Raw genomic sequence first — 16,943 nt, 5'->3', positions numbered from 1 at the left:
ATCATGTCTGAAAGGTTTCTTTGGTTACCATTGATTTTTAGCGTTCCTCTTAAATTCATGCTTTATTTTCCTGGAGCACATCTTCTAGTCAATATTTCAGCTAGGATTTGTGGGTGATAAATTTTCTGAATCCATTCATGTATGAACATGTCTTATTTTGCCATTACACTTTACAGTTTGTCAGGTTATGTAATTCTAGATGCAAAATCATTTTACCTCAGTACTTAGAAAATATTTCTCCAGTATCTTTTTGTACCCAATGCTACTAATGAATTTGAAGTCAACATGCTGCTTTTCACCTTGTAAATAATGTATTTTTTCTCTTTAGAATCTTTACAGGGGCGCCTGGGTGGCTCAGTCGGTTAAGTGTCTGACTTCAGCTCAGATCACGATCCGTGATCCGCGGTCCGTGAGTTCGAGCCCCGCGTAGGGCTCTGGGCTGATGGCTCAGAGCCTGGAGCCTACTTCCGATTCTGTGTCTCCCTCTCTCTCTGCCCCTCCCCTGTTCATGCTCTGTCTCTCTCTGTCTCAAAAATAAAAACGTTAAAAAAATTTTAAAAAAAAGAAGCTTTACAATGTTCTGATTATCCATAAAGTACTAAACATTTACCATTATTTTCTAGGAGTGGGTCTTTTCTCAATCTTCCTCCTTGGCACTCAGTGGAACTTAATCTAAAAACTCTAAAAAAGGTCTTTTTAAGATCCGGGGAATTTTATTTAATTTCTTTATTTCTTCCTCTCAGTTCTTCTATTTTCTCTTTTTGGAGATCCCATTATGTGAATTTGTAACTTTTAGATGGATCCTCCATGTTCTTGAACCTTTATTTCATACACATCATCTCTTTTGTCCATTTTCATTGTGCTTATAAGAGAATTTCTCAGTTTCATTTTTGAGCTTCTGGGTTGCTATTCAGCTCTGTCAATTTTGGCATTCAGCCTTGAGGTTTTTATTTTTATTATCATATATTTCAATACCAAAATAGCTCATCTTTTTTCTTTCATTAAGGCATGTTCTTCTTTCATGGATACAATATCATCTCTAAATTTCATGATAATCATTTTAATGTTCTGAAGACTGCAACGATTTCCTCTACTTGTTCTGTTTCCTCAGGTACTATAGTGTGTGTGTGTAGGCTGATGCTTTTATGTGGTTACTTTTCCTCATGTTGGACTTGGATTTTCCCTCTTAACCTGTCTCTGAATGCTATAACAATCACCTCAGCCTGCCACCAGTTACCTTATGGGTGTTGGAGGAGATGCTATCAGGATGTGTCAGACAGGACCTAGTCATCTGGGAATAGGTGTTCCCTCAGTATCATTAGCCATTTGCAGCAGACATTACATCACTGCCAAAATGCCATCCCAAACCTCATGCTTTGTCTCCTTGTATACTGAATTATTTTTACTATATACTGAAAACTTTATCTCAGTGGATTGAGACCTAAAATGAAGTTGCTTTCCAATGGAGAGAACATGAATTTGATTTTGCCAGGTGCCTAGGGCAGTACAAGTACAGGACAATCTTAGATTGAGTTCTAGGCTCAGGGTGCCTGGGATTACCCAAGCTGTAAATCTCCAATGGAGCTGGGCTGTGACCATAACTTCTCAGGAATGTATTTTTTTTCCTCTTACTTTACTCTGTGTTTTGCTGAGTGTCAAGTTTCTGCAGACCCCTGGACTTGGGAGGGGTGGGTTTACTTCTGGTCTGCCCTTATCACAAGAGTACAGTACTTTATGGTCCTTGGTGGATGTTGAAAAGGTCTCCTATTAGACTCCTCACCTTGGAAAGATCCTGAGAATCAGATTCTGTTCTCCTTGCTTTGTGAGGCCACAAAAACCAAAGGCCACATTTGCCTGGCTCAGGATAACAGCAGCTTTGATGTTCAGGTGCAGGACTGGGACCAAGGTGAGGCAAGTCCCGGCCCTGCTGAGGTGCTCTTGTGCTTACTTCTCTTGATTTTAGCAATTCCTTAGATTTTTTTATCTGGTAGTTCTTTACCATCTTCTCAACTCTGATGCATTTAAGAAGCTTGTATATTTTACGCACAACTTTTTTTTCAGTGGGATGGTTGGACCAAATAGCCTAGTCACCTAGCCTTTCATTACTAGAAATGAAAATTCTGCTGTCTCCTTTGCATACGGAGGTGGTGGTCATGAGGAGGGTAGGAGTCAGACTGCTAGGCTGCAGCTGCTATTGTTTCCAACCAACAATCCTCTCTTTTTGCCCCAAGGATCCTTTCCTTTTTCCTGAACCCACTTGTATGTCATTTCTAACCATATTCTCTTTTGTACATTTTTGGGTAAAAGTTTCTACTTTTAATCCATTCTATCTCTTATTTTGTCTTTTAGGTTATTCATAATTTCTTTTTCATTAAGGGCATTCCTACTTGTTTTCCAGAGACTATGAATTGTTTTCGAAGACTATGTTCTATCAGGGAAGCTTCAGGGTGTACACTTTTTCCAAAGTGAGAATATTCTCTTCAAGGATAGCACTGTAATCTTGGTGCTACCTCTGTGAGGCAGACTTACAGAAGTCTTAAGAAACCGGTTTTTCTTGTCTACTCTATCTCATTGGTTGATGAACTACAGAAATAAAATTCGATGGCTACAGTAAATAAATTTCAGATGCCAGTAAAATATAAAATCAGTGAAAAATGATTAAATGCCACTGTTAGAGTTTATATAATCACCATCCTGCCAGAACAACTGGTTGAAAAGCAAGTAACTCAATCAGTCACCTAGCTGTTTGTTCTATACAGCAGCAAACGTATGTATACTACATTTTAAAATGTTTGAATGATGAATTGAATATTTTATTTTTCATCTGGCTGCTTGGCAATATGTCGAAACAGCCTGAGGTAAGTAAATATGATTATGAGGCAAAAACTCAGAGCAGTCCACTTTGGAGAATACAGACTTAGAAATAACAAACAGGTGATACAGAGTAAAAACAAGAGAAAAACGTGATTCCTACTGTACAATTCCTGTTTTAGTAAATTCTGTATTGCAGGGTTTTGAAAATCTGTAAATCTCGAATAGTAGACATAAAAATATCTGCATGACCTACTCCACAGGTTTTGGGAATGTGTTATAGAAATTTTAAAGTGTTACAAGTGCTAATTTAAAAAATTGTTGAGAACCTGATGAGGAAGTTAAAACTAACTCAATTATGAGACTGTGATGCATGAGAAAGGTGCATGTGCTATGAGGAAGGGCTTGGGAAAGTTTTTTTTTTTTAAGGGGGGGAGGAAGTAGAACTTGAAATGGACCTTAAAAGATGAGTAGGATGTTATGCTGTAGATTTCTGGTGGTGATGGGAAGAAAATGGAATGACAGTACATTCCTGCAGTCAGGCCAGCTTTGTGAACCATTCAACTGCAGAAAAGATTGAGAAAGACATCAAAGTGAGAGAGTTAGGTGGTATACTGAGTAGCTACTAGTTTAAATTAGTTAAATTAGTTGAAATAAAATATGTGTGTAGCAGAGACAAAAAAGAAAGGAAGTCAAAATCTAATTGCATAGGATTTTGACTGCTGGACAAGACATTGGGATTTTATTTGGCATAAAGTAGGTGCTTGAAAATTATGACCAAGTCTGGGGTTTAGGAATATTATTTCTGGAAGTACTGTATTGTAAATAAGAGGAGAGTTAGAAGTACAGTCATGTAGGGGCACCTGGGTGCTCAGTCAGTTAAGTGTCCAACTTTGGCTCAGGTCATAATCTCACAGTTTGTGAGTTCGAGTCCCACATCAGGCTCTGTGCTGACAGCTCAGAGCCTGGAGCCTGCTTTGGATTCTGTGTCTCCCTCTCTCTCTGCTCCTGTCCTGCTCACATGCTGTCTCTCCCTCTCAAAAATAAATACATATTAAAAAATATATATAAAAAAAAGAAGTGCAGTCATGTAGATAAAAGATACTAAAATGAGACCCTAAATTGAGACATGAAAATGCATAGATGGGAGAAGCACTATGGAGTTGACAGGATTTGTTGAAGGAATAAAGGAATTTATGATGGTAAAGGATTAGAAGATTCTGGCTCCAGATGTGGCTTTGCAGAATGCCCCTGAGGAATCAATTTGACTACTCTGGGCCTCAGTCCTATCACCTATACAAAACATTAAATTAGATGATACTTAGTGCATTATAACTGTATGACTATACAATTTTCAGGTTTTGTTCTTGAGAACTAGGGGAGCAGGGAGGGATGTTGATGCCATTAATAAGAGAAGAAATACAGAAGAGGAGCTAAATTTGAGGTTGAATTTAAGGTGTTTGCAGGCCATATACTACTGGTGATATCATCATGCTGCTGATGTGCACATCTAGAGATAAGCAGGAAGGTCTAGGATGCAAATACATATGTAAAAGAAGCTGGGGCTTGGGAAGAAGTAGCAGAGACATAGAATATGAGAGCCAATTTCTGAACTTTGGGCATAACATTTAAAGGGAGGGTTGAGAAAGATAAGCCAGTGAGACAGTTTAAGATTCTACATAGGTAGAGGGGGGAAAGAAGATGGAGAAAAGTGTCAAGTGTTGCATAGAGGTTAAGAAACAAAGAGTAGTGAGAGGTCACTAGATTTGTAATCAGTGGGCTATTGCTATTCTTTGAGAGGGCAGTCTTAATGGATGGGAAGTAGATCTTAGGATCAATCAAGAGCAGGTAGAGGGCTATCACTGACAGAGAGAATTCTTGGGGCAGGTATGTGACAAGAGAGACACATGAGCCCTTGTACACAGAAAATGGAATAGAATTGGGAAGAGTGTCAGAAGGAGGCGGTTCCTCTAAGCAGCCTGAGTAACCCGAAATAAAGCTGATGCAGGGACATTAATGGGTTCAGCTATGAGGTGGGGTGGGGGGAGGGTCTGTTCATCCAGCTCTTCTCAGGCTGAGGGCTGCCCTCCTCCCATTGAGTGTTGTCCTATTGAATTGTTCCAAAGAGTAGTAGTCATTGTAGAAGTAGTAGTAATATTGTAGAGTTGTAGAAACCTTTCAGATAAACCTAGGTTATGAAGAAAGAGACTTATATTTTTCAAGACAATTCACAAAAGAGAAATCAGCTTCCTTACTGATTTATAACATAACGCAGTAATCAAATTTCTCTATAATAGTGAACAATCCCATCATGACACATGTGCTCTTTCCTGCTTCTCTTCAAGGAAAGATGCTCTAGATACTTGCAAGGTATTTGTTCCCTGTTTAGAAGTATAATGTAAAAGAACTGAAAGGAAGCAAAGGTAACTCAGAACTCCTAAATTCTACAAGTTATTTAAAACAGCACTGGTAATAGCAAGCCCATTAAAAAAATTTTTTTTTAATGTTTATTTATTTATTTTTGAGAGATATCACTTCTCGGCCTTTTGGCTAAGATCAAGTGTATTTAATTTTGAGAGAGAGACAGAGCATGAGCAGGGGAGGGACAGAGAGAGAGAGGGAGACACAGAATCTAAAGCAAGCTCCAGGCTCTAAGCCATCGACATGGAGCCCAACACAGGGCTTGAATTCATGGACAATGAGATCATGACCTGAGCCTAAGTCGGAAGCTTAACTGATTGAGCCACCCAGGAGCCCCGGAAAGCCGCTTTATGTAACAGTAAGATATAGTCTGCTTGTACTGCTTAGGCTCAGTATCCTCTGCAACACGTCCAGGACTTGGCCTTAGTGTGGCTCTGACAGGGACCTAGATATGATTGCTAGACAATTGCTTTCTGAATTCTGATTAGTTTCAGATTGATGAGCTACTTGCCTTTTTCAACTGGGATAGAATTGCTACATGGGTGTCAGGGAATCGCTATAAACTTTCTATTTCATTTTGTTTTATATCATATATTTTTTTAACTGTAGAACTTGTATGATAGTGAAGAATTACTGCTAGAAAGAGATAGACAAATTAGGAAAACCTTGGATCCTAGATAATTTAGAGCCAGAAGTTCTGGCAATGTCTTTTCTCTGCCTCAGTTATATACCTTACACTACCTTAAATCAGAAGCTGGTTTGGAAGTATGGAAAGAGAAAATACTGTGGATTTTTCTTCCATTTTCTAAGCCACACTTTGGAATAAACTATGCATTTTTTTCCAGCAGAATGAACTACTTTTTTCTAAGGATTTACCAAAAGGGAAAAAAAATGTCAGAAACTCTATTAGAACTTTCCCTAGGTCAATGCAGAGTCAGGAACAATCACATAGTTATGGCAGCTTCCCTCTCTCAATAATTTTACATAGGTGAAGTCAAAGTATATTGAGCATCAAGTGAAAAAATGTATAAAAAACAATACGCAAGTTTGCAAGGTATATGTGAGTGAAAAAAAGGCAGCCCTGTCTGTTTTGCCTGGAGATCTAGGGTTATAAAGGCCGGAAAAGAAAAAACAGAGTGGGGTAAAACCTGATTTTGGGTACGAACCACAGGTCTTATAGCATGGCTTGTAAAGTAACCGTCTTGTCCCCTAACTACTTCCCTGGGTCTCTGTAGACCTGCAATCAATAAATTATCTCTTAAAGACTCAAGTCTGACCTTGCAAAGTGCCATAATACAGAAAGAACTCTGTAATTATCATCACTCTCTACTTTCTCTCTTCCTATTCACTCCCATCAATTGAAATCAGGTTTTGTCCCTGCTTCTCTGATAAAACTATCCTGGAAAGGTAAAGACTTCCCTGTTGTTAAATCCAGTGATACTTTGTTGGCCCTTACCTCACTTCCACACTCTCTCTGGCATTTGGACATGCCCATCTTCTAGGGACACTCTTACTTTGGACTCTTATGTCACTATTCTCTCTAGCCTTGTCATCCATTTGCTCCTCTCAGTCCCCACTCTTATTGTTATAGTTAAATCCTCATTGTGGCATCTTATTGTGGTTTTGATTTGCATTTTCTTAAGGACAAATGATGTTGAATATCTTTTCATGCATTTTATGGTCATCTTTGTATCACTTTTGGAGAAATGTCTATCCAATTCCTTAGGTACATACCCAAGAGAAATGAAAGCAGATGTCCAAACAGAAAATTTGTATACAAATATTCATCACCCATTAAAAAACTGGTTTGCTGTTTTGCTGATGAGTTTGTAAAAGTTATTTATATATTCCGAATGCTAAACCTTATTGGATATATGATCTGCAAAAATTTTCTCCTTTTGTGTGGATTGTTTTTTCAGTTTCTTGATGATGTCCCTTGAAGCATAAAAATGCTTAATTTTGATGATGTCTAGTTTATCTGTTTCTTCTTTTTTTGTGCTTTTAGTGATATACCTAACAAATCATTGCCTAATGAAGGTCACAAAAATTTATGCCTGTTTTCTTCTAAGAGATTACATCTTTAGCTACCATATTTACACCTTTGACTCATTTTACATTAGGTGTGAGGTAGGTATCCAAATTCACTTTTTTTGCATGCGGCTCTCCAGTCATCCCCATCATTTGCTAAAGAAATTATTCTTTTCCTTCTCCATTGAGTTGCCTGGCATGTTTGCCAAAAATCATCTGGCCATAAATTTGAGGGTTTAATTCCAAACTCTCAGTGATATTCCACTGACCTATGTCTGTCCTCATGTCAGTCTCATACAGTCTTGATTACTGTAGCTTTGTAGTAAATGTTTAAATTGGAAAGTATGTGTCCTTCAAATTTGTTCTTTTTGTTTAAAAACATCCACTTCTATATTAATTTTCAGATAATTTTCTTAATTTCTGCAAAGAAGTCAGCTGGGATTTTATACTGAATCTCTAGATCAATTTGGAGAGTATTGCTGTCTTAATATTAAGGTTTCCAAACTATGAACATGAGAAGTGTTTTCTTTTTATGTTTATTTATTTTAAGACACACACACACACACACACACACGCACACACACACACAGAATATGAATCCCAGGCAGGATCCACACGCTGTCAGCGTTGAGCCCCATGCAGTGTTCCATCCCACGAACTGTGAGATCGTGACCCGAGTTGAAATCGAGTCAGATGCTTAACCTACTGAGCCCCCCCCGGTGCCCTGAGAAGTGTTTTCATTTATTAGGGTTTTCTTTAATTTCTTTCAACAATATTTGTAGTTTTCAGAGTAAGAGCTTTGTACTTTTGTTAAATTTATTACCAGTAACTATTCTTCTTGATACTATTCTAAATGGAACTGTTAACTTCATTTTTTTTTTTGTTCATTGTGACTGTAAAGAAATAGAATTGACTTTTGTTTATTGACCTTTTATCCTGCAACCTTGCTCAACTCATTTCTTAGTTCTAATAATTTTATAGTGGATACCTTAGGATATTCTGTATATTAGATTCTGTCTTTAGTGAATACAGATAGTTTTACTTTTTCTTTTCCCATCCTGTCCACCACAAGTACAGGTGAGGTGTGGATTTTTCGAAGATGCTTTTTATTATTAAGCTGAGGAAGTTTCTTTCTATTTCAAATTTGAGGAGTGTTTTTATCAGAAAGGGATGTTGAATTCTGTCAAATTTTTTTTTTTTTTTCATCAATTGAGATGACCGTGTGTGGTCTTTATCTTTCACTCTATTGATATGGTGTGTTACATTAATTAATTTTTGGATATTATACCAACCTTGCATTCTTGGATTAAATGTACATGAATATTTCTTAGGTTGAATTCAGGAAGAGTAAATTATCTGAGGACTGAGTAAAAATTAATTCAATAAAAGGCCAGAGAAACAAGACTGGAAAATAATTTCCATTTTAAGATAGTAACTAGTTAGAAATCCTGGAAACTTTGGAAATACAAATGTTACTGTGAAAAGATTAAAGGCTGTAAGAATATAAATTAATGCACTTTATAACTCTTTGAGTCCTCTACTTTTCCATTAAAGTCCTGGAACTAAATATTCATAATATTCTGGATTCAACAAAATTTAACAACCTGTCTCAAATATCCCTACTCTATAAAAATTACTTTAATGCTTTCCTCATAAATTGCTCAATCTTTTCTATTTTTCCCTCCTTCCCTTTCTCCCTCCCTCCTCTTTCTCTCATACACACATCTTTGCCAGGTATTATCCTAAATAAGAGTATCACTGATTTCTATCCTGTTTGGATATTCTTAAGTACTTACCCCCCAAATGGTATCAATTGGGAGTATAGTGAGGTTACTTATGATCTTCGAATCAGCTTCTACCCTTACTACCGTTAAAGAGAGAAGACCCTCATAGACAACCATAAAGACAGAAAAAAACAAAAACTTACTTCTAATCATGACCCCAAGAATGATCAATATCTCTATTAACAGGGACAGGGGCTTCATCTTCTCATAAGCAGTTCCTCCTTACTTATAACACAGGCAGAACTAGGTGGCTGGCCCACAAGTTTCCTCTTTACAGGTTTGCAGGGGTCAGGATTTGGTTGCTAAGCAACCATTTCCTTATTCTTGGGCCAATGAGCTGCCAGAAAGTTCCTTTCAACTGGAAAGAAGGCAGCTACTGGAGAGAGCAGGCTACGGGGAGGGAACCATATCTAGTCTGCTAGTCTGGTGGGAGGGAGATAAGGAGTATGTTTAAGATATGTAAGAGTTGCTCTCTGAAAGGAAAGGAATAAACCAGAAGTCCAATTTGTACATGTCTACAATAACATTCAAGTGATTTTCAGAACTGCTAGAAGTGTTTATTTTTATGTTACCTTCAGTGTTGCAAGCTGCACTTATATGAAAACACAATTAAGTACGTGAGCTGACCTAACATCATCCTTTACTCTAACATCTTAAGGCGATGGTACACGGGAAGCATATGGATCAAGTCTGCTTTCGTCCCCATCTTGGTGAAAATGTTTATCCTCTTTTTGAGTAAAGAACTGCTGAGGTTTTACTGGGACAAAGGCAAACAAATTCCAGTGATCATTTTTTTTTTTTAAAGGCATTTCATTACACTTTCCTTGAAAGTTATTTAAAAATGCCCTCTTCATTGTCTTTAACAATATGGGCAGTTCATAAGTGAGTACCCTCAAGGCTTGAACCAGAAATGAAAATGAATATTTAGGTAAAAGCATGGGAATATTAAGACTATCCAAGGAATGGAACTGAGAAATTATGCCTAAAATATATCCAACATTTACAGTGTGTAGAGGTAATTACTTCAGAAATAGACATATTTATTGCCTTGAATTTGCAGGTTTACTCCCTTTGTTAATTAGTTTCCCAATGCTTTAATCTCTCTCTGTCTTCCTCTTATAAGGACACTTGTGATTACATTTAGGGCCAACCATGATAATATCGGATAATCTCCCGATCTCAAGATCCTCAATCACATCTGCAAGTCCCTTCTGCCAAATAAGGTAACATTCATAGGTTCCAGAGATTAGATCCTGGAAATCTTTGGGACCATTATTCTGTCTATTCCCTAGTATCTTTTCCTTTCACCAAGGGACTTCAAAATGGGACTTTCCTAACTTCTGTACTTTTAAAAATTGCCTAAATATAATTTGTTTAAACTCTTAAATGTAATCTATTAAACATTTTCCAAATATTTTTTGCATTCCCCATTTGGATCCAGATTTATCAGTATCTTTCAGCAGATGATTTTGCCTCCTACTTTCACTGAAACTGAACTCATTGGACCTATCTTCCCTCTACTTTCTTTTCATTAAAAATTTTTTTTGAATCTTCATTCTTTTTTCAAATTCATCACAAAAGATGGAATGCCTTTTCTATACTCTAAGTCCAAGACTTCCCTCACTTTTGATTCTATCCACATTTGCTTTATCTTTTTCTGGTATTTCTGACATTTGTCCTTCTTTTCTCTTTTTTGTTTCAATCTTTTGTCACCAATCTTCTTAATTTAAACACTTTTCATTTCATTTCATGTCTCTTAGAAAAATTTTCCCTTGATTCTGGTGTCCTTCCAACTACTATGTACTCTACTTATCCTTTAATCTCTAAACATTAAAACAAAACAAAACAGACCACGATCACTTCTCATTGCTTTTCACTTTTTCTTCAACTACTTGTTTTTATTTTCACTGATTTACATAGACTATAAATTCAATGATCTTTTCTCAGTTCTCATCCTACTTGATCTGTGAGATATCTGATATTTCTAACCACAAACATCTTCTTGAAAACATATTTTTGGTTTCTCTGAAAATTGAGTTGCAAATATTTTTCTACTTGCTTGAACACAATTTCTCACTCATTCTATCACTTCCTCACCCATTCATTCACTTATTGAATACCTACTATATGCTAATGATGTATGCCATTCTTTTTCAGGCATTCGTTAATTTCACTCGTCAGTTACTCTCTTAGTCTTTGCTTTAAAATTATGGCCTCCCCAAGGTAACCTCTTTTGGTCTCATGTGCTCTTCCTCAGTTTTACCAACATCTCTGTATGGACGCTCATTCTCATTCAATAATTTTTATTGAGAATCTATTTTGTATCTGGCATTGTGTCATTCTCTGTGGGCAAAAAGATATACTTCCTGTCCTCAGAGAGTGAAAGAGAGTCCAGAGTGAAAGATAAATATTAACAAAAGAATCACTCAAATATATTTATAATTACAAAGTGTAAAAAATGCTATATAGGGAAGTAAATGAGCACTGAGGGCATATAAAAGAACATTGTGGGTAGGGCTCAGGTGGGGTCAGTGTTAGGGAAGGCTTTGCCAGGGAGTGATTTTTGAGCTTAATAAGAATAAGAATAAGAGTAGGTCCACTAAGGGGTGCCTGAGTGGCTCAGTCAGTTAAGCGTCCCACTCTGGATTTCAGTTCAGGTCATGATCTCACAGTTCATGTCAGTTTCCTGCTTGGGATTCTCTCTCTTTCTCTCTCTCTCTGCCCCTCACCTGCTCATGTGTGCTCTCTCTCTTTCAAAATAAATAAACAAACATTAAAAAAAAGAACAGTTAAAAAAAAAAGAATGGGTTCACTAAGCAAATCATGTCTCAGTTACAGTGGCAAACATGTGAATAGGCCACATGGTAAGAATAAGATGTGTTCAAGGAAGTGAAAAGCTCTATGGTTGGTATGAATGAAACCAGAAATTGGGTGGTGGGGGTAAGGATAATTGGTAGGTGATGAGCCTTCTATTCCTAATGATTTAGTTTTTATAAGACTGTATAAGTCAGCTTGGGCTGCAATAGTAAAAGGCTATAGATTGGGTGGCTTAAACAACAGAAATTAATTTTCTCACAGTTCAGAGTGCTGGCATAGCCTGGTTATGGCAAAGGCTCTCGTCCCATATTACAGATGGGCACCTTCTCACTGTGTCTTCACATGGCATTTATAGGGGGAAGGGGGGAGGAGGAGGAGGAGAAGCAGGAATGGAGATATACATATGTATATATATATAATATATCATATAATATATATAAAATATAATACATATTAATATAATATAAAATATAATCATGTACAATATAATATATATTATATAATATACAATATAATAATATATAATCTATATATAATATTATATATATATGTATATATATCTTCCTCTTCTTATAAGGCCACAGTCCTACTGGATTAGGGTCTCACCCTTATGATCTCATTTAACCTTAAATATCTCCTAAGCACCCTGTCTCTACATATAATAACACTGTCAGCTAAGATTTCAATAAATAAATTTTGGGGGAATACAATGAAGTCCATTGCAAAGACCACTAGAAAGTCATTGAATAATTTACAACAGTGATTTACAACATGATCACATTTCACAACATGATCACATTTGAAAATGTGATGCAGGGCATAGAATGGACATAAGAGGGGCAAGAGTAGACATGGGGGCCACTTAAGAAGTCTTTGTAGTAGTCCAGTTAAATTCACACTGAGCTTATTGCAGTGTCATTGGAAAGGTGAGCAATTCAAGAGTGATACAGGAGATAAAATTGAGAAGGTATAGCAGTTCATTTGAAATGAGAATAAAGTTATAAGAGGTATCAGGGATAGTGTTTAGGTTTCTAGATTGTTCAACTGAATGGGTGATGAGCCATTCAAAGAGATAAGAGACACTGGAAGAAGTCTAAGTGTGGGGGAAAGATCATGAGCTCAGTGTGGTACATGGTACATTTCAGGTACTTTTGAGAGAGTAAATATTAATATTTAACACTTTTCAATGATAATGGTATTTTATCAAAATAGTTAATGCTAAAACAAATACCCTCTAAATACCAATGCTGTAACATAATAAAAGTGTTTTGTTTATATCATAGCTTGATGTGGTACTCCTTGGATCCTTGAGATACTCCTTCAAGCAGTGACTCAGGGATCCAAGCTCCTTCCTTCTTGACATGCTGCTTCTGAGATCACCATGAAATGAAAAGAGAGAATATGCATAAGTGTACAAAAGATTTGATGGCCTGGAATGGCATACATCACTTTTGCCTTATAACCCACTCAGCATACAGTTACACATCCTATCTAACTTCGGGGGAGGCTGGGAAATATCATTTTTCTATGGGCCAAGAGAAAGAAAATTGTATTAGTGAGCATCTTTGCCACATTTACTAGGTGCTAGTCACTTTATGTGTTTTAACGCATTCAATCCTCACATCAATCAAGGTAGATACTATATTACCATCTCCATATAATAATTTAAATAAGCAAGGTGTAGAGACTTTGAGTAACTTGCCAAGGGTCACAAAGTCAATAAGGGTAAACGTAGGATTTGAATCCAGATGGTCTGGCTTCAAATACCTTTTAGCCAGTGCATAATGCTGCCTCTTAAAGTTGTGATACAGTATATGGTAGCACATATTGGTCTAAAGTTCAAGAAGAAATTTTTATTGAAAATAATAAATGTGGCAGTCATTGGTATAACTCAGGGATTGCCAATCTCAGCAGTGTTGACATTTTGGGCCAGATGATTTGTTGTGGGGGGCTGAACCATGCACTTTAGGATGCTTAGCAACATCCTTGACCTCTGCCCACCAGATGCCAGTAGCATTCTTTTCTCAGTTGCAATAACTAGAAATGTCTCCAGACATTGTCAGTGTTCCCTACAGGGCAAAACTTCCCCTGGTTGAAAATCACTATTATAACTGAACCATGAGTACGGATAAAGTTGTTAAAAAAAAAAAGTACAAAGTGAAAAGAGATAAGGGGATAAGACTAAGTCTTAATGAACTCCAAAATGTAATGGCTGCAAAGGAAGATGGGCCAGTAAAGGAAACTGAGAAGGAATGGCCATACAGGAGGAATCTCCAAAGGGTGAGAAAAACTGAAGGAAAAGGATGCTGCAAGGAAGAATGAGAGGTCAAGAGTATTAAATGCTGCCAAGAGATCTTGTAAGAGAAAGACTGAAAAATGACGATTACATAGCACGTGACGGTCACTGGTCACCTTAGCAAGAGCTATTTCAGTTAGTTAATAGGAAAGAACCTAGAAGAGAGGGGACTAAAAAATTGGAAGTGGGATGTAAGGAAACTGACACAGCAGGTATTGACAACCATTTGGAAAGAAAGGAGATGCAGTAGCTGGAAGGTGTTGTGGAATCGCAGGGCAATTTTTTTTTTTTTTTTTATCATGAAAGAGACTTGAGAAAGTTTAAAAGTTGATGTATGGTTCTAGTTCCTTGAGTTGACATGAAATAAAGAATAATCAGTAGCATATTTAAGGTTCCTAAGAAAGCACAGATGAACTCTAGGTTGGGGTGGAAACAGGTTCTCTCTTGTAACAAAAAAGATAGTGCCCAGTATGATGCACTTTCCAGCAGACACTTCACACTTAGCATTTCTAAATAAGAACTCAATATATTTCCCACAATATCTGCAACTGCTCTTAATTGCCTAATATTAATAATATTGCCATCCTCCTCCTAAACTAACCCGTGAAACTCTTATCTTCTTTCTCTTCTTCATTCTGTTCCCAAAATCTATTCCATTACCAGCGTTTACTGATTCTACCTTTGTAATGTATCTTGAATCAGAGCCCTCCTTTTATTTCCATTGCCAAAAAATAAGTGCATATTTTTATTACTAGCCCAAATGTCACTTCCTTCTTGAAGCCTCCCTTATTTCTCCCAGCCAAATGAATTTTTATGTATTTCACAGCATTAAAAGAAAAAGAGAAGCAGAGGCATTATTAAAATAAAAATTATTACATTAGTATGTCATGAATCATATTCATGAGTGTTCTGTTACTCAAACCATTTCATTTTTTTACAATTCTTAACAGGGCCTTTCTTTCTTCCTTTTTTATTATTAAAAAATGTGTTGCAAATATTAGCTCTTACACACCTGGCTTAAGTACAATACATAAAACAGCACCCCAATTGTCAAATAAATGTGGATTCACTACATCCACCAAATCAGCCTTGTGGATGGTCTAATATTTAGCAATGTAATGCATTTGGGGAGAGGATCTAAATTTTGGATCACCCTACTTTTTTGGTTGGCTCCACCTGAACTGTATTTTCAGAACACCAACAGGTAAGTATTACTCAGAATCAAGCCAGTCCTTTAACCCAGTGCCTTGAGTTGAAGCAACTGGAGAAGGAACAAAAGGACAAGATGACCTGGCTCTGGTTGATCTGCTTTGATATAAGATTTTTGTTTCCAATGTAACATGTTGGTTGCCCACTACTTTTCAGTTCCTTGAGTAGTTCAGTTTATCTTTGTTCTTTGCAAACTTCACAGAACTCCAGTGAAAACTAATTTTTACTAAAGTTTGACGAGCTATTTCCCGATCCTTTCACTTTTTTTGGTTATAATTTACTCACCAAGAGGAAAGCTTCACATTATCTGATAAAATCCATTCAGACTGGTCAGTTGGAGTAGACACGAACAATTCGCGCTGACTCAATTCTCCTCTTACTTTCACATCTTCCAGTTCCGCAGGCTGCCTTCGCCGGCTGGTTAGCCAGTCACCTGGCGCACCTGGCCCTTTGGCCACGCCCTCAGGTCCTCCTAGTGCAGCGAAGCCTGGTGTAGCGCCAGCAGCCTCACGCTCCGCCCAGGCGTCCGTTCCACGCCCCGCCCCCTAAAACGCGAGGCCATCTCCAGCCCCCTCGCGCCCTGGCTCCGCCCCCTCTAGCTCCCCAACGTCCTCGGCGTCGGGCCCGAGCCTGCGCCTGCGCGTGCGCCCTGGGGCCGAAGTAGGGGCGCGCGGTGACTGGAAAGCGGAGAGCGGCGGGCAGTGCAGCCAATGGGAGGCGTCGCTGGCTAGCGGCTGGAAGGCGGGGCCTGCGCGGGTGTTAGGTTAGCGCGAGGCGTGACCTAGTTGACAGGCGCTGAGGTGCTGCTTTGGCGGCGGCCGCGGGGCTGAGGCGGGTGGGAGCCGAAGCGGAGCGCGGGCTGAGAGAAGCGACTGGCGAGCGGCGCGGGACTCGGAGCCTCTTGCACTTTTTTCCTCCCGAGTGTCCCCTCCCACCCCTCCCACTCCACACACACCCTGTTTGCCCGTGAGCCTGGGGAACTTGCAGCTTAAAGCCAGCCACCCCCACGGCAACATGTACCCCAGCAACAAGAAGAAAAAGGTGTGGAGAGAGGAGAAAGGTAACTGGCCCGTCGAGTCCTGGGGCTGTGGGGGGTGGGAGTCGGGTGGGGGCGGGGGTCAGGGCTGTGTGTGCCGCGGCGCCCCCCGCCCGAGCTCCCGTCTCGCGCCTGCCCGGCCGGTGCCGCCTCCCTCGCGTGTCCGTGTGTACACACGCGCACACGCGCGCGCTTACCGGCGTGCACGCGCCGCCCCCGGGCACCTGCAGCTCGCACACGTGTGGGCGCACGCCCCTCTGCTGCCTGCCGCGCCCGGTCACCTTCTTCCCATGCGGGGCTGCCTGCGCCTGGCTGGTGGCGGAGACCCCTGAGCGGCAGTTCCTGGGCCGCAGCACAACTTGTTCAGGTCCCCCACCCTCTCCTGGGACCCCAGCTGGGACTTTTGGACTCCTGGCCAGGTTGTCCCAGGCACACGTGCCCGCCGGCGGGCACATTGGCTGCTGCAGCTGCTGCGCCTTCGCGCCCAGCTCACCCTCAACTATTCACTCCTCGCCTCTAGCCCCCCACCCCCTAGCTGGTA

The 16,943-nt window shown here is 39.2% G+C and overlaps 2 protein-coding genes across 7 annotated transcripts in view; one reads left to right on the top strand and one right to left on the bottom strand.

Annotated features, from left to right (window-relative positions):
• Positions 1-16,943, bottom strand: part of SEL1L2 (SEL1L2 adaptor subunit of SYVN1 ubiquitin ligase) — a 123,520-nt gene that overhangs the window by 106,507 nt on the left and 70 nt on the right. For 3 of the 6 annotated variants that reach the window (XM_078444282.2, XM_078444283.2, XM_078444284.2), the window contains exon 1: positions 9,188-9,351. The exons of 1 other annotated variant lie outside the window; for it this stretch is intronic. In XM_078444282.2, the coding sequence (XP_078300408.1) occupies positions 9,188-9,245 (58 nt within the window). In that variant the 5' untranslated portion in view covers positions 9,246-9,351. Of the gene's footprint in view, positions 1-9,187; positions 9,352-15,651; positions 15,937-16,943 lie in introns of those variants that run through there. 2 more of the 6 variants (XM_078444286.2, XM_078444285.2) reach the window with 1 other exon arrangement.
• MACROD2 (mono-ADP ribosylhydrolase 2) overlaps positions 16,100-16,943 on the top strand; it is a 2,034,677-nt gene continuing 2,033,833 nt past the window's right edge. Inside the window, exon 1 of the mRNA XM_060611757.3 lies at positions 16,100-16,426. Within this exon, the coding sequence (XP_060467740.1) occupies positions 16,381-16,426 (46 nt within the window). The 5' untranslated portion in view covers positions 16,100-16,380. The remainder of the gene's footprint in view (positions 16,427-16,943) is intronic.

This window comes from Panthera onca, chromosome A3, assembly GCF_046562875.1.
Source record: "Panthera onca isolate mPanOnc1 chromosome A3, mPanOnc1 haplotype 2, whole genome shotgun sequence".
NCBI classification, from domain to species: Eukaryota; Metazoa; Chordata; class Mammalia; order Carnivora; family Felidae; genus Panthera; species Panthera onca.
Note: the sequence above shows the minus strand (reverse complement) of the source record. Positions and strands in the feature narration are given on the sequence as shown.